Consider the following 22255-nt stretch of genomic DNA (forward strand, 5'->3'; position numbering starts at 1 on the left):
CCCATAGCTGGTGCATCTGTTGATGTCCCAGACACCTTACCAATTGACCCCTTCAGAAAGGCTGCTGAGAAAGGATTTTGTTCAGGGAAGTGTTCAACAAGAGCAAGGAATTGCTTTACAACAAAGCAATTCAGCTCTCTTCCCATTTTAACAGATATGACAAAGGCTGCCGTATGTTTTTTATTATACTGATCTGTTACAACTTTCTGTTGTTATCATAAATGCTGAGTGCTAACAGAGGCACCTCCAGCTGTCTGATAAAAATTTTGTGAATAAATTATTGTTGAGAAAGAAAATGGAAGAATATTTTTGTTTCTTTGAATCCATCAGCAGCCAGCAAAGATCATAACTTCCAAATGGTTGCAGTTTGGATGAATATTTATTCCACTAAGCTAGAAAATCCTTTCTAAAGCTGAAAGACAATTTTCTTAAACTAATTTTTGCATAAGCAGCCAACACAACAAAAAAGCACATTAATTCTGGAATTAATTTGAAACATTTCACTATGGTTTTATTTTTTGCTTGAATGACAGCCCTAGCTTCTTAATACAAGCTCCTAGTTCCACACCTTCGCAACAGAAATGAGGTTTTATAAGAGTCATGATACAGAATCAACCAAATATTTTGTCTTTTTGTACTCTGGTTCATGGTATGAACACTCTGCCACTGCAGAAACACTGCAAAGTCTGAGAAAAAGAGAAGTGTTTCTAACACCTTTTGGGCTTTCTGTTCAACAGTTGTTACAGAAGGTATTGGTAATCACGTATCTTTCTGGTTAAACCACGTATAGTCCATTGCAAATAAGAGAATGTACAAAAAAGTTGGATTTTTCTTCAATTTAAAAGTACTGCAGTTGAATTTCCCAAAGGAAGAAAAAAAATATGTGTTGGAAGTGGAAAATCTCTTCCTTATGTGAAGCCCATATTCAGCAAAAGAATTCATGAAAGAAGGAGCTGCCTAGCTCCTGAAGTTCTGCACATGTCAGCATCTCTGATTGCTGGAATGCAGCAGAGATTTAATTTGGTGTGTGGCTGTTACTTCATTAAACAAGCAAAAGTTGTTGTGTTTTTCGAAACCAAAATATTTTAGTTTCTCAGAAGAAGAATGCTACATGAAGTGCAACGTAATTAGAATATCCATTAACCCCCCAGAGGCATCACTAATGTGAAAAGAATATTCTGAAAAGGAAATTGGTGACTAAGATAAAGCTAGCAGTTCCTTTAAAAACATGTCATTTTCTTCTGCTCCTATTTGTGGAGAATTGTAGTCAGCACATAGAAGACAGACAGAGTAAACTGCAAAGCAAATGCAATGAAATTCTCATGCAGAAGACTATTTCCTCACTAAGGTGAATGCCACTGGTAGTCATTAGCAGAAAAGTCAGCACTGCCAAAAAAATACTCATGAGCAGCCAAAACAGGGACTTCAAATACACTGCGTGGCACACCACCACAAAGTACCTTCAGAAGTCTCGTACACAGCAGAAGCAACTGCAGAGAATAATGGCTAGAGCACATGTGGCAGCCTTGCCATTAAAATCATGCACTTGGCATTGGAATGGCAATGTGATTCGGATAGCCGCTTCCCTGGCATCCTGCATACACTGACATCTTAATGCAGCATTCATGGGCCTCTCACTGCCAAGGAATTGATGAAGCTGACAAGGGAGTTGGAACAGTAACAGTCTATGTAAGGAAAAAAAGCTTCAGCCACGTCCTCCTTGAGCAGGTGAGGAGGCTCATAGCTGTTATAAGGAAGGATACTGCTTACAGTTCTCTGAAGAGTAACCAGTTACAAAAATGAAGAGAGGCTGAAAAAGGGCAAAACAGTTGTTCACTGTCTTTAGTTTTGCGGTGTCTTAAATAAAGAGAGTGAGTAAAGCAACAAAGAGACTCAACGTGATTCTTCCAGTAACTTCTACACAGTGGAAAACACATATTTTTCTCATTTTTAAACATACTTGATTTTTTTTCATGTCATGAGATGTAGTCTAGTTGCCACACACAGCTTAGTTACATACTGATAACTGCATAATGAGTGACCAGCAGAGGTCACAGGAATAGGTTGCTTGCTCTTAAGTCTGTGTCAGAGTTTCAGGAATGAAATTCCAATCCTTATTACATGAGGAATGAAAATAAAACAGTTTCCAGTATGATTTATTTTTAGACTTCTGGAAAAATGCTAAGTATATATGAAGAGCAGAAAGATGCCAAAAACACTTGGACAAAATTATCAAAAGGTCAACATTAATCAGAACACACTGTGTCCTGTCCTGCCTCAAACTTTCTTCAAATGTGAAAAATGGATTTTTTTTTTAAAGTCTCAGTCCTATTCCCAATCTTTCTTGCTTGTACTCCTATACTACTGTGATGATGAAGTAATTATGCACCCAAACAGGGGCATGTTATAATTTTTAACACATCACATCAAAGAAGAAAGGGATTAATCAAATAGAAAAGACTTGGATCTCATCTCCCAGCCAGGTGAATCTGTCTACATAGGAAGGCAGCAGAACTGTGCTATGAAGCACAGCGTGTGCAGCCTGCTCATCAGCAGCTTGCACAAATGGTGTTCCAGATGTATATCTGTTGAAGACAGCCCAAGGCAACAATTTTGATCAATTTTAATGTGATAAAGCGCTGCAGAGAAAGACTGTGTAGAAACGTGTTTACGTCAGCCTTTAATTAAAGTGTTGTTCACTTCCAAAGAACCGTAGGAAACACTAATGAAACATGAATTTTGACAATTTCCTCATCAAAGCAAAGATCTTTTTCCCCAGTCTGAAGCAGCTCGGGATTCAAGCATCTCCCTGGATGAGTGTCACACTGACACACCGGTCTTCAAGCCACCTGTTCCGAGAGCTTGACTGGAAGCAGGCAGAGATCTGGAGCACATTTGAACATCCACCAGCCTATTTCTCAGTAACTGATCTGCTGTCTTGTACAGTACCACAACAGGACAGGAGACATGCTCAAAATCAGAGTAGGAAGAAGTCAAAAGCAAATATTAAATTTATTTTAATCCAATTTATTCTTTATCTCTACTCATTAATATCTTTTGTACTGCTTAATTTCACCGGTCTTCCCTTGCACGAAACAATTCTGCAGACAGCAATCTGTTAAGATTCATTTACAGCTCGTTAGTGCTGCACCGCCTCCAGAGAAATCAAGATAAAGCCATGTTCAACTTACTGGTTTTTAGAGCTGTAGGGAAAGTGGGAAAGACATGAAGTCCGTAGCATCAGCAGCAGTCTATTAGAATCATCCCCTCAAGCTACAGCTTTAAATGAACTGATCACTTCGAGAGGCTGTACCTGATCTTATTTCTGTTGCCAGAAAACATTATATACAGGGGGGCCTCACTCCACTGCCTTTACCACATGTTATAGGTACACTTGTGTGAAGCACATGTGGAAACTCAGGAAGATTTTGAATTCACAGCAGATAGCTGTGATATTGTGAGGAATCAAGGCAAATCCCAATGTGCTCAGGAGAACTTGCTTTGTTTTACACCATTGCATGTGAAGAACAAGCACAGCCAACTTCATAAAAGCACTGCAGCATTCAGATGTGCTCAGGGGAGGGGAGGGGAAGGGGAAGGGGAAGGGGAAGGGGCAGGGGCAGGGGCAGGGGCAGGGAAGGGAAGGGAAGGGAAGGGAAGGGAAGGGAAGGGAAGGGAAGGGAAGGGAAGGGAAGGGAAGGGAAGGGAAGGGAAGGGAAGGGAAGGGAAGGGAAGGGAAGGGAAGGGAAGGGAAGGGAAGGGAAGGGAAGGGAAGGGAAGGGAAGGGAAGGGAAGGGAAGGGAACTGTGGTATGAGTAAATAGGAGAGAAAGACCTAATTATTTAGATGTTGGAAGTGCTTGATATTTTGCATTCGTGCTCAGCATTATGCAGAGATTAGGCTTAGTGTCTGGGTCTCCTGTTGTTGAAATATCTTACTTATCATTAGCTTATTAGTGTCTCATTCTACTTCACTGTAAATTTTATCTTGGAACAGAAAGAAGCTTTCCTAATGATTTATTGTCATGAAAATAAAATGAAAGGAAAATCAGTTTTGATAATCAGTGTTTTCACGAGAGGAAAATCGACCAAAAAAACATCAAGATCAGTTCTGTCTGATGACTCTCTCAGTAACATATAGCAACTCCCAGCGTGAAGACGCATGTATTTTCTCTTCTAAAAGAAGCAGTGTGCTCTTACATGCAGGCACGTGGACATACTGCTTAGCAGCTCCGAGTGTTCTGAATGTGAGGAACAGTCAGGGTGAAGGTATAAAGAGAGATGCTCGCTTCAAATTTAAAAGCTTGACTTCCATTATATTTTTGCTTCTACATCAAGTAAAGGAAAGCAGTTTATGCCTGAAAATTTTATACTACTGAAATAGAACACTTCAGTGTATAAACACTTGATAATCTTCTATCTTCAGATCTATTTAGCTCCAGTGTTATTTTTACAGGCACACCTCCAAAGTTGAAGAAACCAGTCTATCAGACTGTGATACTAGCTATCCTGTCAGCAACCATGCCCAAGGCTAATCTAACACTTTGTTGTGCTGTTTTGCCATTTCACAGCAGCAAAACAATTTATTTGTACTATATCTTCTTATCGGCAGTGAAAAACTCGAGGAACTAGACTGGAATTTCTTCCATTGCTATATTCAGTACTGCAATCTGGTGAGAAAAATACTGAATAATATTCCAGTTTACAAAAGCTATAGAAAAGCAAGAAAAAAAAATCTAGTGGCAGTTTTCTGTGTTCATTCTATATTTATCCTTTTTGCACTTCTCAAAAAGCATTTTTATACCTAAGTGAAAAAACTGACGAGTGAACTTTCAACTAACTGAAATACCATGAGATGCAGAAACTCTTCAGATGGAATTCAAGCATCATTTTTCTCATCTTTATGTCTATGCAAACTTGCAGAGCACTGCCAGCAGTTTCTCTGTCATTCCTCATATTCTGTGGGATATATTAAACTTAATGATATCCATTACCTAAGCAAGAAAGGGGTTGGACAGAAGGATTGTATCTACCTGCCCTTGCAAATCCTGGCATATCATGGAAAAAAATAAGATCTCCATGTCATCAAGTTCCAAAATGGTTTCTATTGCTGTGTGTGACTAACCTGATAAAAATGAATTTCTTCCCTGCCTCACAGGGTATCCTACTTTTTACAAATACAAAGCAAAACAATTCAGTACAATTCCAACTCACAGAATTTAAAAAACACTTGCAATTGAAAAGTATAACATATGCTAGTGAATGGTTGTTTAAATCAGGGTATTTTGGAAACCTGCATACGCATTTCCTAAAATGAATTTTTTCTAATTTTCATTTTTTATAAAAAGCAGTTTATGAAATAGGAAAAGAGTAAAGTTATGATGACCAGATTAGAACATTGATCTTAAAGATAAAAACATGAGAAACCTCCATTTCCCAAAGAAATTTCAAAAAATGTTTACCTGTAGGACATACGGACTTAATCCTATAGTTAGTGTGATAGTGTTATTTGACATGAGATTAAATGTCTTTAAATTTACATCTATTCCCACTAAAGTTAGGCTGAAATTATGACATGCTTCTCTGTAAGAACATTGGGCAGTAATTCTTAATTCTTACCCTTTATTAGAAGGTAACAGGAAGTCTGACAGATTCATATCACTAGCTATATTCAGTATGAAAAATGTCACTGTTTCTTATAGAAAACATTTTTTTTTCCATGCATTATTCTTCTGACATAGAGGTAGTCAGCCTTTTTCACCCTACATGCCACATACTAAAAGCGTTGGGCAATAGTGAGACCCCAGGATACAGGTCCCACTTGTGTGACTCTGAGGAGCTGGGCTGTTGCAGTTGGAGAGAGGTGATAATGTCACCAAATCTGTAGTGACCCACAGGGGCCAGTAACAGAATCCAGATTTCACATCCACAGCCCTCTTGCCTCTCTCCTCACCCAGATATCAGGGTCCGCTTATCCAACCACCTCTACACCAGTGCAGCCCATCAGATGTCATACAGGAAGTAGTCATGAGCAACTCAAAGCTCAGTGGGGTGGCTACCAGCGAAAAACGGAATAGGATTTTGGAAATAAAAAGCACGAAGCCAAAAATGCACTGCTGCTACTGAATAGAACAGAACATACTATAAAAAACAGTGTTCCAAGTACTCTGTATTGCCATAAATAACCTTTAAGTAACTAGAATGCATTTTATGTACTTCACTACTTCTTTATTTAACTTTTTCTCTGTAGAAACAGACTGGACCACTTAATCAGCTATGAATCATTTGTAAGAAGTGTAATTCCAGTACATAGCTGTGGTAAAAGAGCATTATGGGAGGCTGTGAGAAAAACTGATTAAAAAGTCAAACAAATTATACAGACTTTTACATTTTAGTCATTAATTAAATTATCCTACAGAAAGTCATCCAAAGGAAAAGAGTATTTATTAATACCATCTTCTTATTACTGAGATCCAAGGAAGTTGGCCTCGAAAATGAAATCAATGCTGTAATCTTAACTGCAAAAGTCAGAAAATTATTCACAATTTCCAATTTAAGGTAAGTTGTTGATTTAGGGGCATTTAGGTTATGGCATCTCCTTTCTATGACTAATGTAGTCTATATTTGTACGTTTAGGATGATTTAATAGGTGTGATATATTAATGTAATTATAGATCCACTTGGGGAATGGTTTTGAACTAAGATAAAATTGTCAACTCACATATGACTACAATTGAGTTTGATACAGCCTAAATGAAAGTAGTGAAAAGAAGAAGTGAAAAACTTTTTCAAATTTATCAATGTACACAGAATAGAAAGAATCTATTGATAAAGACAAAAGGGAGTAGCGCCTAAAAAATGTACGTGTTCATTGTATTTCCATCTCGACTTTAGCACAAATGGAAAAATATTGGCAATGCAGGAACCTATCATTCACGTAGTACTGAATAGCAGTTCCTTTGGTAACTGAAAAATAGGTCAGATCATACAGAATAATACTTTATCTGCAATTTTTGATATTCAAAGTATCTGAGAAGTTTCAAAACTAATACTGAAGCTTATTATTCGGCAACAAATCGAATATAGTGTATATATAATAGAATATAAAACAGTATTCTAACGTCAAAGTAGGACAATTACAAGTAACATTCTGGGACAAATCTTGCTTTAAAACATGCATTTTCTCACTAATTTCAATAACTGAATAGGTGCCATGGATATATGAAAAATATCCTTATACATTTACATCTTTCACTGATATGTATGGGAGAAAAATATACTAACCCTGAGTACATTCTACTCACTAATTATTTGTTGAAAACACTGATTAATAGGTCTTATCGCATTATGTTTTTCAAAATAATAGACAGAGATCCTATAATGAGGTTTTTTATATGACTTTATTGAGTAAATAACAGCCATTTCCAGAAATGCAAAAAATCAAACTCTTTTGTAAACTTCTTATTGTGTCTCATACTGTATTTTTCTTTCTGTCCTTCCTTCTGAACACTGCAGTATTCTTTAGTTATTCAGAATCTGCCCAATTAATAACCTCATCATCTGCTACTCTGAATATTTGAAGAAAATTCTGAACCAGTCAAAAATTGGTCTAAAGCTGTTATGTGAGGACTGCTCTGAAAATAATGCCTCCTGTTTTATTATGTCAGCCCACAAAATCAGGGATGGATGTTGGCAGTACGACAGTAGAGATCAAACTTTCTCATCAATATTTCGTTACATTTTGTTGCCATGTGGCAGATGGCAGCAGAGAGACAGTCTGACACAATGGCATCTGACATGGACGTGTGTAAGAAAGAAAGGTGTGTCACTGGATTCTTTCATGAGTAAAAACTGGCACCTGTTGATATTTGTTGATGCCTGCTGACTGTTGATGGAGACCAAACAGTGGATGTGAGCACAGTGAGGTGATGGGTGTTGTGTTTCAGTCGTGGTGACAGCAACAGGGGGTGTCACCTCCGCTAGCACAAGTTTTTACATGTGCAGAAAAATGCATAGTAATGTTGGTGACTATGCTCTAAAATAATGTTCTGTAGGTGAGAATTTGTTCAATCATATAGCGCTATTGCGCTCAGTGTATCTATTGTAGTTTCTATGGAAATAAATAGCAGGTATTATTTTTGGAGCAACCTACAGAGAATTCTTTGGTATGACTTTTCTCTCCTACCCAGTTATCATCTGTTATGTTGGCATCAGCGCTGTGAAAGTACACAATAGCATGAGCAAGGGAGATTTGTCTGCAAGGCTACAAATTGCATTCTTCTTTCTTTTTTTTCCTCGTAGCAGAACGAGATGTTTTTAGCGATCAATGAACAGACATTATGTCTTATTTTTAAAAAAATCGGTGGTTCTTCTACGGTAGGCTTTTTTTAAATTAAGTCTACAGCGATAGATTTCTTTCTGTATTGTCAACTTTAAGTGAAATACTGGTACTTAAATTTATAAGGATGAAAATGCCCTTTTACATCTAGGGCTTAAAAAAAAATAGGTGTAGAAAAATAGTTGAAGGAGTTTTTAAAAGCTATGTTGATTTAAAGGCAAAGAAAGAAAATAATCAATTAACAGGACAGCAAAAACATCATCATAGAATCATAAAATCATAAAATGGCTTAGGTTGAAGAGAGCGTTAAAGATCATCTAGTTCCAGCCATCCTGCCACGGACAGAGATGCCACCTGCCAGATCAGGCTGTCCAGGATTTCATCCAGCCTTGCCTTGAATGTCTCCAGGGATGGGGCATCAACAACCTCTCTGGGCAGCATGTGCCAGTGCCTTACCATTCTCTGAGTAAAAAATTTCTTCCTAACATCTAACCTAATTCTTCCCTCTTTTAGTTTAAAGCCATCCCCCCTTGTCCTATCACTGCCAGTGTGAAATGTTGGTCACCCTCCTACTTGTAATCTCCATTTTAGAATGCCACAGTGAGGTCTCCCCAGAGCCTTGACTTTTCCAAGATGAACAAGCACAACTCCCTCAATGTTTCCTCATAGGAGAGGTGGTCCAACCCTCGGATCATCTATGTGGCACTCTGGACCCATTCCAATGGATCCATGTCTTTCCTGCGCTGGAGGCCCCAGGCCTGGACACAGTACTCCATCTGGGGCCTCACAAGGGCACAGTAGAAGGGAACAGTCATCTCCCTTACCCTGCTGGCCACTCAAATTCTGAAGCAGCCCAGGATACTATTCACCTTCCAGGCTGTAAGAGCACACTGCTGACTCATGCCCATCTTTTCGTCCATCAGGACCACCAGATCCTTTTCCACAGGCCCACTCTCAATGAGTTCTTCTGTACTTGTATCTGGGATCGCCTCAACCAACGTGCAACACATTGCACTTGGCTTTGTTAAATCTCATTAGGCTCTGGCATGTCCACTTTTTGAAAATGTCCAGGTCCCTATGGATGGTGTTCCTTCCTTCTAAACTTATCTTAAACTGAGCAGAGAAGTTCATGCATGTGAAATATTTTGATCATCCACTACTGTGTGAAAGTGCTTTTAAGTCTATACACAATATAAAAACAAAGCAACAAATATTATATTTGTATCCTCAGCAAGTATAAGCTGAAGCAGCTTAGAAAAATCAGTTCTGTACAAGCACATCATATGGATGTATTTGATCCTGGAATGCTATTAGAAATCTAGAATTCTCTGTATATGTACTTTGAAAAGTTACTCTTGATTAAAAGTACCCCTTACTTACTGTCACTGAAATTATAAAAACTAATAAAGTGGCAGCATTTTATTACTGTGCACACAGTTAAAAACAGAAAAGTCAGTTTGAGTCCTAAGACGCATATAAATATGTGTGTGTATATACATATGTATATGTCCATACAATATTTAAAGAGTATTTTGAAATATTGAAAAATACAAAAGTGGATGTAAAGAAAGTTACTAACAAGACATAAACCACTTTAAAATATGCTTCGATACACAAAAATGTAGAAAATTCACTGAAAATCATAGAAAGACATTTAACAGATACTCATCAAGGTACACCTTTGAAAGATGAAGATGAAGTTAGATGGAGATGAAGTTTCTAAAGCATTAAACTTCAGAAGGAGCACCAGAAGCTGGAATAAAACCTGAGCTCATTCCACCACAGGCCACCAAAAAGCCAAGGTGATCTGTTACCTTTCTCAACTCCTGCACCACGTTAACTACTTCCTCTTTTAGTTCCCTCACTTCAGAAATGAGAACGTCCATCTTTGATGGTCCTTGAGAAGAAGGCCCAAGAAGGAAAGAGCCATTGGGAAGAACACCAATGGGGATGGAGTGTCCAGTGGATGAGGAGAAAGCAAAAGGGGACAAATGTCCAGAAGAGGAATATCCAGCAAAGGGGGTTGGGACCTGAGAAGTGGAGGGTCCAACAGCTGCTGACCAATGAACAGATGAAGGTGATCCCGCTGTTTCAGTTTTAATGGTATGCTGGCATCTTGACTCTTGAATGTTGGTAGAGGTGGGTGAGGTGTTAGGGAGGAAACATGATGGAGAAACTGCAAAATTAAAATTCACTTTGTTGTATATTGACATTTCTAGACACCTGGGTACTAAGGAAATTCACATGAATCAGGTTTTATGGCAACAGTGTGCACTGATAACAATGCCTGTTTTATTGACTTACAACATGCACAGTGTTCTAACTCCACAACAGTAAAATAGATCTCAAGGATTACTGCTGAAATTGTTTGTAACTACATTAATGAAGTTTGTCAAGCTAGCTCGTAGAAGGAAAGACATAAATGCATAAACTCTGCTCAGTTTTTCTGATATTCCTGTTTTCTTATGATTTATGGAGAAAGTATCTTTACTTATCAGTTAATAAATCAAGATGTTCAGAAGTTCTTAGCCTATTACCTCTGATGTATTTTTTTTACAGCATGAGTAGCTACTTCTGTTACACTTTAAGTAACTCCCACTTCAAATGGAGAAGAGGATTACTATTATTATTATTAAACTCTTTTCCTACACAGTTTTATCTTGCTAAGAATTGCAAAAGCACTATGAAAATTCGATCATGCAGCAATTTCAATCTACTTCACAAGATATTAGTACCTTATTGCAGGAAATGAGATAGACACACACAGAATTCAGTAACAGCAACTTGGGAAAAGGAAGGTTATAGAGATTTACAACACACTTCTGTCTGGACAAATTTCCAATCAGTAAAAATGAAGCTAAGGCATGAGGCAGACATTATTAACATCAGTAGGACACTCATTTGGAAAAAATGAGTTACAAGAAAGAACAAATACCTTATGCAAGATCTGACAACAGACACAGAAATTGAAATCCCAATTGCCCTGTTTGATTTCTGTTTCTAAATAATTCAACATCCTCAGGGATGATCCCTCGCTTTCTTAGGCTTTAGGATTTTTGGAGGATTAGTAACTTGGAAAGTAAATAGCAAAGGAAAGGTCTGGAGAAAATTGTGCAGTTACAATTCTTTGTTTGCTCTGCAACAAGACCTCACATATGTTTCAAAAATCACGAAAGCTAGAAGCATTTTTTAAGTATTTAAGTGTAGAAAAATAATGGCACAAACTACAGTATCTTCCTGCAAGCCTTTGAAGAGAAACTCAAAGACAGTAGAATGGTGCCACGAGCTTCTTTTTTTCTTCAGTAAGTATTTTTAATATCATTTTATATACAAGTCAAATTTTATTTATAATACTGATTTTGGTTAATGGAGGGTTTTTTAGGTTTTATATGAGAATAATGCATTTGACCAAACTTACACCACCTAGAATTTCAACTTTTCAGATATGCTTACTTATTTCTACTTAGAATTGAGTCTTGAAACAGTTGACTTTCCCAAAACTTAGCAAGAAACACAACATTTCTTAAACTTATCATGACATCCTGGAAGTAGTATGCCAGGAAAAAAACTGATAACAGTAAAAGGGCAAACTCTGGAGCTTTACAACTGTCTGTGGTATGAGGAAAACTTTAATGTAATTTGGTTAGATTTTTCTTAATTTCACCAATGCCATATACCGGCCCAATCGTCAATGCTGAAGTAATGTTTCTACCCCTTGTGATGTATGGCTATGCGTTAGAGAATCTGTACAAACTATGAAGATCACAACAGAAGCACTCATACAGTCATCTCTCCAGATGTTCACTCATCTATCGAACTGCATGATATATATATATATATATATTTTTTTTTTTCACGGAAATATCAAGCATCTGAGAAATTTGCAATAGAAGAAATATGCAAGGAGCTGCCACATATCCATTCCCCACTATACTGGTTTCCAAGGGCAAGCACAGCAGATACTACCTAATAATGTTTCCCCAGCAGTAGGATAACCTCAGAAACTGGCTGAAGCCAAACACAATAAAGGGCAAAAAACTTATATTTCCTGCAGTAAAATACTCATCAGACTATACAGTGGGATACTGGTGCCTTCACAAGAATGGGAGACACTCACATTCTCTCAAAGGCAACCTCACTGACGGGTATCTGATAAAGTTCAATTCTGACCAGTAGTGCTGGAGACTAGGGTACTCAGGCAAGAATGTAAACCCAAGCTAGTAGTTTCTCAGTTTTGGAAACACAGACAGAGAGTCAAATATTGCTTCAGTCCAAAACTCTGGCTGCTCAATAGCACAGAAATTAAGTAAAGTAAAATTAATTGGAAATCCACTCAAGCAATCAGAACAATAGTACTGTTTATTGCTGAAAAATGTGGAATGAAGCAGGCAGGTAAAACTGAACAAATTCACAGACTACAGTTCTTAGCAAGCAAAATGACCTAAGAGCTAAAACAGAACTGAGACAGCTGGGAACCATGGAGATCAGCTATGAAAGGTTCCTTCAGCAAGCTTTCATGTAGCACTGCATTTCTTGGAAGCTCCTACAGCTGACACAGAAGCATAAAGGGATTGAGACCACTTCAGAGAAAAACCTTATGCTGTTTTACCATTACCACAAAAACTATTTTAAAGCAAATAAATAAATAAATAAATAAATAAATAGTTGAGGTGAGATCTTGACTCTTGACTCTTACAGAGAATAATAACGAAGATATAATCACAAATCAGGTAACAATTGAAGTGAATGCTCTGCAGAAGGGACAAAACTACTGTTCTTCAGTTTGTGCAGAACCAACAGCAAGATTTTTTTTTAAATCGACAGCAAATACTACGAACAGATAGAAATAAGAAGGAACCCTCAAGAGGAATAATGAAATATAAAAGAAACAAAGGAGAAAAAAGACAAGCAAGCAACTGTGTGAGAGAAACACGGGTTAAAGAGTAGAGATGAGAGCGCAGGTCAGACAGTAGGATGAAACATTAAAAGGAGACCAGCTATAACCAAAATGTGAAAAAAAAACAAAAACCTGTGACTAATCAAATACTGATGCTACCTTGCATGCACAGATGAAAGAGAAAACTTAGAAATAACAACAAAAAAGCCTAAAGCAATATAAAATTGTGGAACACAGGGGTTTTGCACTTGAGTCAGGGTAAGACTAGATACGTATACAGACTGGGAAAGAATTCTTGAGAGTACCCATTCTGAGAAGGGCTTATGGGTCCTTGCTGATGAAAAACTTAGCATGAGCCAGCGCTGTGTATTTGCAGCCTGAAATGCCAATGGTATCATGGGTTCCTTCAAGAGAGAGGTGGCCAGCAGGGTGAGTTAGGTGATTGTCCCCTTCTGGTCCACCCTCATGAGGCCTCATCTGGAGTACTGTGTCCAGGTCTGGGGCCCCCAACACAGGAAAAATGTGGAGCTTTTGGAGCGGGTCCAGAGGAGGGCCATGAAGATGATCAAAGGTCTTGAGCACTTCTCCTGTGTAGACAGGCTGAGGGAGCTGGGCTTGGTTCAGTTTGGAGAAGAGAAGGCTACAGTGAGACGTCATTATGGCCTACCAGTATTCAAAGGGAAATTATAATCAGGAGAAAAATCAACATTTTACATGGATCGTTAGTGAAAGCACAAGGGATAATGGTTTTAAACTAAAGAAGAGACAATTAAGAGAAGCTGTGATGGAGGAAGCAGAAGGAATTTTTTCAGTGGGAGAGTGTGAGGTGCTGGAGCAGGCTGTCCAGTGAAGCTGTGGATTCCCCATCCCTGGAGGTGTTCAAGGCCAGGCTGGACAGGGCAACGTGACCTACTACTTGGTAGCCTTGCCTGCAGCAGGGGAGTTAGAACTCAGTGATTTTTGAGGTCCCTTCCAACCCAAGCCTTTCTATGATTCTATGATTATTTGATCTGTGCTGAAGAAACAAGATCAATGACGAACATGGAGAAAATTAAGGCAAACATCAGAAGATCAGCAAAGGAAGCAGCTGCACATTTTCTATTTCATTTTTACACACTGTACTGTACATATTCACAGTCTCCAGAGAGCTGCTGTATGTCAATCACAGTACCCATTAACCAATACGTTTAAGTTTATTCAAGTTTTTGCATCACAAAAGTGATGGGAAATACCACACTGCCACTGAGGTTTATGAAACACTAAGGTAACATAAAGAAAGTTGTAACAAATAACTTCAATGTTTTGACAGTCATCATTTTTCTGTCTGAACAAACATGTTTTTCACCCCTGATAATCTAAGATATAGCAACATTTATCAATATCTTTTTTGAGGGCTCTTAGTGGCTTGTTAGACCTATTCTTAGTCACAAAGTATAAACTAAATATACGTATGGGAGAATGCATTACGGTAAAGCAAAAGCTGTGTAAACTAGCACTGTCTCAACCACTGCATGGAGATATTTTCTTCTTTACTGAAATCTTGCCGGGGTGATTGCAGCTTCATTAGACAATAACAAGTACTTCATTTGCAGCAGCTCACTTCAAATAATATATAATGCATTCACAACACTGAAACACCATCATCTGATTGTTCATACCATGTCCTGTTGACTGTTTTTTTTAACTAGAAGACCAGCAAATCACATCCCACATTAAAAAAAAAAAAAGAAAATCTTCTAAAAACCATGAATTTATTGCAGTAACACAAAGGCAGATGCAGGTATTTATTGTATACTGGAATATACTTTGGGATAAAATTGTCCTGTATTACTCACCTTGATCTCTTTCATGCCATGTCCGACTTCCCGCAGCTGGTGAATTTGGAGAAGGATAAAAGTCTCCTGTCGGGCTTGGCTCCATATTCTCATCTATGGAGATGGTTTTCGGTCTTTTGCTGTTGAAGTAACGTCAGGTTTGGCAGTGAGAATGATTCACAGATAGGAACGATATACAAACTTTGTATTTCAACAAAATTATTCAATAGGAAGTAATCCAGGCATATAAAGCACAAAAGCCTGGATTTTAGAACTTTCGCAAACAAACACAGAATGTGTTACGTAATAAAGTAATTTGGGCAGGTGATTGCATTCTTCACGTCACTTAATATTTCAGAGATGGCATGATTGGGTAACATAGAAAAGCTGTAATTCTTCTCCATCTACCAGAGACAGCTGAGCCAACTGAGAAAACAGTTCCTGTAACCTACCAATGAAAATTTTTCTCGTGAGAATGTTAAATAATACCCAGAAATCACAAAAGCAAAATAAAGTACTGGAAAAGGGTTACTAGTAAAGTTGTCCTATTTTCAGCTGATTTTCTGCATAGTGGCATGTGTGTTGCTATGTTTTGGCTACAAGAGAAAAACAGTGTTCTTAAAACAACATTTAGTTATTGCTGAGGAGTGCTGCATGGATGTCACATACTGACCTACAGTAAGGGAGCTGCGATGGATAAAGGGAAGAGGGGGACAGAGCCACAGCTGTCCTAAGCTGGCCAAACAGATAATCTATACAATGTGCATCATGCAAGAAAAATAAATAAACACTGAGGAGAGTTGGCTAGGGAGGCAGCCGCTGCTCAGGAACTGTGTATACTGTATTACTTTTATTACTGTTATTTCTCTTTTCTGTCTTAGTAAATACTTCTTATCTGAAGGCTTAAATTCTACCCTTTTTTCTCCAGTTCTCTCCCTCGTCCCCCTGGGAATGGAGAGCTATGCGGTGCTCAGCTGCCCACTGGGATCAACCACAACAAAGGTCAAGGGAAAACAGAAAGTTTTGTGAATGCTAACAAGAGAAAAACATAGCTTATTGTATTCTGCCAGGTCAAAGTCCTAAGCTTTTCAAAGAGCTATAACCTGAAACAAGACTTTTCACTTTACTTTAATTTAACTGAAGACAAAAAGGCCCATATTTCATGTCCCTATATAAAATGAGGCAGCACTTCCATACAGAAGCCATATTTCTCTGTAACAATAAATACTGAAGCTGCTATGCTGACTAATAAAGAAAATCAAGATGAAATTTTTAGAGGTATTATTACTACCACCACTATTGTTATTACTATAGACTGTGAAAATGAATTTATTCTTTTTTAAATATACCAAGTGATCTGACCATATGAAAATATAATTGCATAAATGGGGGACCATTAACTCAATAACTCAGAGTTCTAGGCACTAGTGGAATAGCTAGTTTCTGACAGTTATATTAAATGCTGTCCCACTGTGCAGACATTTCCCAAGTCCCTGGAGTGCAGAAACCAAGAGGATGAGAGATCCTGAAGTCCTTGTGATTTCATGGTACATCAGTCAACTGGAGACAGAGAAAGAACACCAGGATTTATGACAGACAGTACATGATCTGGGACCTGAAAGAGGACAAAGAAAATTCTCCACCTCCGTGGGTCTGCCAGCTGCTCCTGAGGTACAGAACCAGGTGTTTCTCAGAGTCAGAAGAGAGGAGCTTGCTGAACCAAGATGAGTCCCTCAGATCAAACATGGAGATTCCAAAGAAAAATCACACACTCCTCCTCATTCCCAATGTCCCTCACTCACTCACACTAGTATTCATTTCAAGTTTTTACCTGCTTGGTGGAGAGGATAAAGACCTCTGCAGATTTATACCAGAATTCATATCATGGTAATACGGTTGGCTCGGAAGTTCTCCAATTGGGAAGTTCACTCCAGTTCCTTGGGTTATAGGTGCTGAAAAACATACCATTACAAAGAGTCAAAGATAATCTTCTATCTTTTTAGCCATATTTTCATTTTTAACAGCAGGAAGAACATCAAGATGTTGCTATGTGCATCTAATTTTCTGCCTCTGGCAGAAACCAAGTACAGACAAGTTTTATCAATGTTCATATATCTAAAAAGTGAAATACCTTCCCCAGTCCCTAGAAATCCCTTAGCAGTTATGCAGACATAATATATTTGTTGTACGTTTTGTTTTATAATGGATAACCTAGAGTCATCAATGTGGAGAAGATAATAGTCTTCACCTTTAGTTTGGAGAAGAAGAATCTTAGGGGTGACCTCATTGCACTCTTCAACTACCTGAAGGGAGGATGTGGTGATGTGGGGATTGGCCTCTTCTCCCATGTAACTAGCAATAGGACTAGAGAGAATGGCCTCAAGTTGCACCAGGGTAGATTCAGGTTGGATGTTAGAAAATAACTCCTCTAGAGAGAGGTCAGGTACTGAAATGGGCTGCTCAGGGATGTGGTCACCATCCCTGGAGGGTGTTCAAGAAACATTTAGATGTTGTGCTGAGGGACATGGTTTAGTGGGAAATACTGATGATAGGTAGATGTTTGGACTTTATGATCTTGGAGCTCTTTTCCAACCTTGGTGATTCTATGATTCTATGATTCACTAGTTGGACTTTTACAGTGAATGAGGAAGGGCTTATACAGAGATCTCATATTCTCTGTGGAAGTACTGAAATAACTGGAAAGAACAAACCTGGGGACACAAAACCTCTTTTCCTTTATGTTAAATCTTTGCATTAATAGTAGCGTGCTGTGGTAACAGCATGTTGTGCCACCTTCTTTTTCTTTCACCAGGGCCACAGGTGCTGCTTTGCATATGTACACCTACCTACAAATACACATACACTCAGTGTTATCTTTACCTTCTTACAGAGTCTGTGTACCATACGTTTTAGCATTTCAAGAATAAATTACATATTGTACATTGTGGTATACTTAGCTTTATTCACTGTCTGTGCATTGTGCATTTTAACTACCTTTGGCACTTAAAAGAATAATTGCATGTTGTGTAATATATCTGAAGGTTTGTATTTTTCCTGACAGTTAAAATACAACTCTGCTGCGGCTTGAGGTTAAACAAATACGTGGTAAGAAATCCCACAGAAACCACATTCTTCAAAGCTTATTATTAGAAGTATATCATGTATTACAGCTGCAAAAGCTATGATTTTCTAGGGTAACTACAATATTGATTTTTTTAATCTGAATCGCCTAATACTTTTAAATATATTTAACCACTTAACAACTACAAACAGAGCTGTATTTCACTGACCCTCAATCTCCTAAAACAGCAAAAAGACATCTTCAGCAGGGACAGAAAGAAAGAAAAACAATGTGTTACCATTGCAGGATGGCAATGCTCAGTATTATCCTGAAGATTTAATATGAACTTAATTGCTGAATATTGATTTCTTACCATGGCAAATGACATAACAGCTAGAATTCAAGCTCATTGAATACATCAAGCATCCTGTCCTGACATGAACTAGTTTCTATGCAAAATTTGAACAGAGAATTTCAGAGTATTCTGTCTCACTCTTTGTTGGTGTCTGTTTTTTGTTTTGTTTTATGTATTTGTGTGCATAAGATTTCTGATGCCAAAATAAGCCAAGCCAAGGGAAGAGGAGGGAAAAGACCAGTATCAAGAAAAAATCCTTGGTTTAGAAGTGATTAAGTGCAAATATGAACTTACTTCTGGACACTCTCACAAGTTCTGACACGTTGAACACTCCAGATTTTACAAAACTGTCCTCAAGATACACTGAAAAAGATCATAATAACAAAATCAGCATAGTAAGAAAATTAATAAATAACTACAGATAAATGTATACACAAGGTAACAACAGTATTAGAGTACTGAAACTATAGTGTGCAGAACAAATTACACTGAAAGCTGATCACAAAATTAAATGAAAGCTGAGATTCAGGAAAAGGTGCTAAATTTTCAAGGAGCTGTGGGAAAGCAACTCTTTAATACGTACATGAAAACTAAAAAACAGTATATTGTATTTCTAGTTAACCATCCAGAAATAACCTAAAAATTAGTTCCTTTCATTACTGTCTTTAATTTTTAAGGCAGTATTGAATTAAGAACTGGAATTAAGAACAGTGCAGCAGTTGTATCCTAGTATGCATTTCTCATAGACAATAACTTGACTGTCGTTCAGCTGACAGTGACTTAACCACCTTAGTTACCAAATTGTCACATCTGAGACAGTTGAGAGTTTTATTGTTGCTTCCAATAAAAGCCAGAACTAGGCAAAACAACCTAAATTCAGGGGGATGCTGAACTACAGACACCTAGAAATCTTTATGAAGACATATATAATCCGAGGCCAAAATGGCCTCTGCTTATTTATTCTAAGATAAATGTATATGACACAGTCCCTCTTTCTTCAAGTTTTGGCACACCTTGGGGGGTCTGCAGTTAGAACAGCAAATGATCAATAGCTATCCCAGTAATGTAACTAGATATTGTAAAAAAAGGGAGCTGAGAAAACCAGTTTTCTGTGGAAGTCTCACACTGAAATCATTGCATGAGCTGACCCAACTGAATGTGAGATCACATGGCAAGGCCCTTACAGGTTGGAACGACATTCATTTGCTACTGGAGTTATTTGGATCCAAACTTTGCACACACTGCTGCTCTAACAGTTATTACTGATTATTTTTGTCATGTAAGAAGGCACATCAAAAATTGCTTACTGTGCTTCTCTAGCCTCTTTTCTGGATTAACGTAGTTCTTTTCTATTGGAAAACCTTTAGGTTCGATATTAGGAGAAACTTTTTCTCTCAAAGGGTGGTCAGGCACTGGAATGGCTGCCCAGGGAGGTGGTGGAGTTGCCCTCCCTGGCAGTGTTCAAGAGGCGCCTGGATGAGGAGCTATGAGAGATGGTTTAGTGCTTGTGGTACTGATAGGAATGGGAGGGTGGTTGGACTAGATGATCTTGCAGGTCGTTTCCAACCTTGTGATTCTGTGATTCTGTGAAATCTACTGTTAGATTTCTGTTCCAAATGTTAGAATGCATAGAAGTCCTAACCAACAAAACAAGCACAAAAGTAAAAAAAATTCACATTCCAGAACTGATGTCATTAGGTTTCTTTTGGCAATTGCTACTTTCTTCAAACAATTTTAAAAAATGCTGCCACTATAATCAGAATTTTGACTGTAAAATTATGCTTCACTGGAGAGACCCATCCTTGGTACTTCTGGAGAAATCCCTGCTTACTTTTAGGGATCAAATAAGTATACCAGAGGGAAAAAAGATCATTTATCACTACTTTTCAATCTTACCGGCCCCAGAGATCCTCTGCACGTTATTTACCAAGTGGAGTATAAATAATGCACCTAACAACTGAGACAGAAAGAGTGTGAATACTTTCAACTAAGCACATTTGTTATAGCCTTTTCTGACATCTCTGCTACAGTTAGACCTATAAGCCAGTCTCAGTTTTCTCAGCTGAAAAATCACTGGATGAAGTGCAATGAGGGTGCAGAGCACCACAGGTCTGTGGAACTACACAGTGATACAACAATCACTGTCACTTCACATGATGTCTTTATTTCCAGCAGCAGTTCTATGGATCTCCCTCTCTCCCTCTTTCTCTCAACAGTTTTTCTCTCTATCTATTACTTTTTCCTCTCTTATTTCTAAAAAAATACTAGTACCTTTCTCTTCCATCTTCTACATTCCCTTGCACTCTTTCTTCATATTTTCTATTTGGATGGAAAAATGATATGGCTTCTCAAATATTTATTTCTTTATTTGACAAAACATGGCACACCCACCCATATCATTTAAAAGTTACAAAGAGTTGATGTTTCTTTCTCCTTTCTTCCTTAGATCTCATTTTTCAATCTGAAATTGACAAGTTGGACAAACAATAGTAATTCCTCTGACATCTTTCCCTTCTCTGTCTATTTCCTTCAGCAGGAACAGAATGAAATGCTGCATAGATGGGAGATTTCCAAAGGGAAATTTGGTTTCATGTTTTCATTTGGCCTGTATGTGAAGTGTGGCTTAAAGCCAGTGTACAAACATGCAGCCAGCTCTGGAGTTGGTAATGAGACAAGACCAAAATTTTGTGCAGCTTATCTAAATACCTTTACTTTGAAGGACATCTTTGATCACTCAAGCTGTGCTGAGTTAAGAAGACTTTTACCAATGAAAACAATGAGTACCAAAGTTCATTATATTGGAAAAAAAAAAAAAGAAAGAAAATGTTCAGGTTTTTTTACTGCTAATACTTACAGTGCATGACTTAAAGAGCAATTTAACATGTTTCTCTCCTTGTGGAGATCTCTCATAATAGAGTAAATAGAGGGAGCAAAAAAAAAAAAAAAAAAAAAAAATAAAGTGTGCAACCACTACTGACAACTCAATCATTGCAAGACATACTTTTGACTGATGAATCATTTTCACCCAGGTTTCACCAGAAACAGTGACACCCACATATATCTGCAAAGGCTTTCCTTAAAATTAGGAAGGGAAAGGAAAATGTATACCCACTGTCAATCTCAATCAACTTAAAAAAAAGCTTGATTTTTTTTCAATGTGTAAAGTGACAAAATATTACCAAAAAATTGCCATGACAAAAAACACTCCCTCACAGGCACTGAGCAACCTCATTATACATCTGGTGTTCTAATAGGGAAGTTTAATGTCAGTGGTGCCTGAGAATGCAGAAAGTAATCATAAACATGGCATGTTTAGTTCCAGAATCACTGGATTTCAACAGCTTTAACCAACTAAGAAACCAATCTATCGTGGATACAAAGCAAAACTGTTCTTAGGTCCCAGCTGTGCATAATAAAAATGTTTTGTGCCATTAAACTGCTATAATTTGTGACAGGGAGGTACTCTACATATGACAAGGAATAAACAGCAAGATTCTGTATGGAGCAGGACAACTCCGTAAGGCATTTTGATTTTTATAATGTTAGACAATGCTTTTCATCTTGTGAAACTGGTCTTCCTACTGAACAAGATATAACATTCGTATTCACATCATTACACTGGAGAAGGCTCTGGGGAGACCTCATTGTGGCCTTCCAGTCCTTGAAAGAAGTGTATAAGCAGGGAGGGAAACGGCTGTTTACGAGGGTGGATGGTGGTAAGACAAGGGGGAATTATTTTAAACTAAGGAAGGGAAGATTTAGGCTAGATATTAGATAGATATTATTATGAG

At 37.9% G+C, this 22255-nt stretch overlaps 1 protein-coding gene across 8 annotated transcripts in view; it reads right to left on the reverse strand.

The window, feature by feature from the left end:
• NFIB (nuclear factor I B) overlaps positions 1 to 22255 on the reverse strand; it is a 175074-nt gene that overhangs the window by 44161 nt on the left and 108658 nt on the right. For all 8 annotated transcript variants that reach the window (XM_048931009.1, XM_048931003.1, XM_048931007.1 and 5 more), the window contains exons 4-6: positions 18759 to 18827; positions 16880 to 17000; positions 15070 to 15188 (exon numbers count right to left, since the gene is read on the reverse strand). In XM_048931009.1, the coding sequence (XP_048786966.1) occupies positions 15070 to 15188; positions 16880 to 17000; positions 18759 to 18827 (309 nt within the window). The remainder of the gene's footprint in view (positions 1 to 15069; positions 15189 to 16879; positions 17001 to 18758; positions 18828 to 22255) is intronic.

This window comes from Lagopus muta, chromosome Z, assembly GCF_023343835.1.
Source record: "Lagopus muta isolate bLagMut1 chromosome Z, bLagMut1 primary, whole genome shotgun sequence".
Classification (NCBI taxonomy): Eukaryota; Metazoa; Chordata; class Aves; order Galliformes; family Phasianidae; genus Lagopus; species Lagopus muta.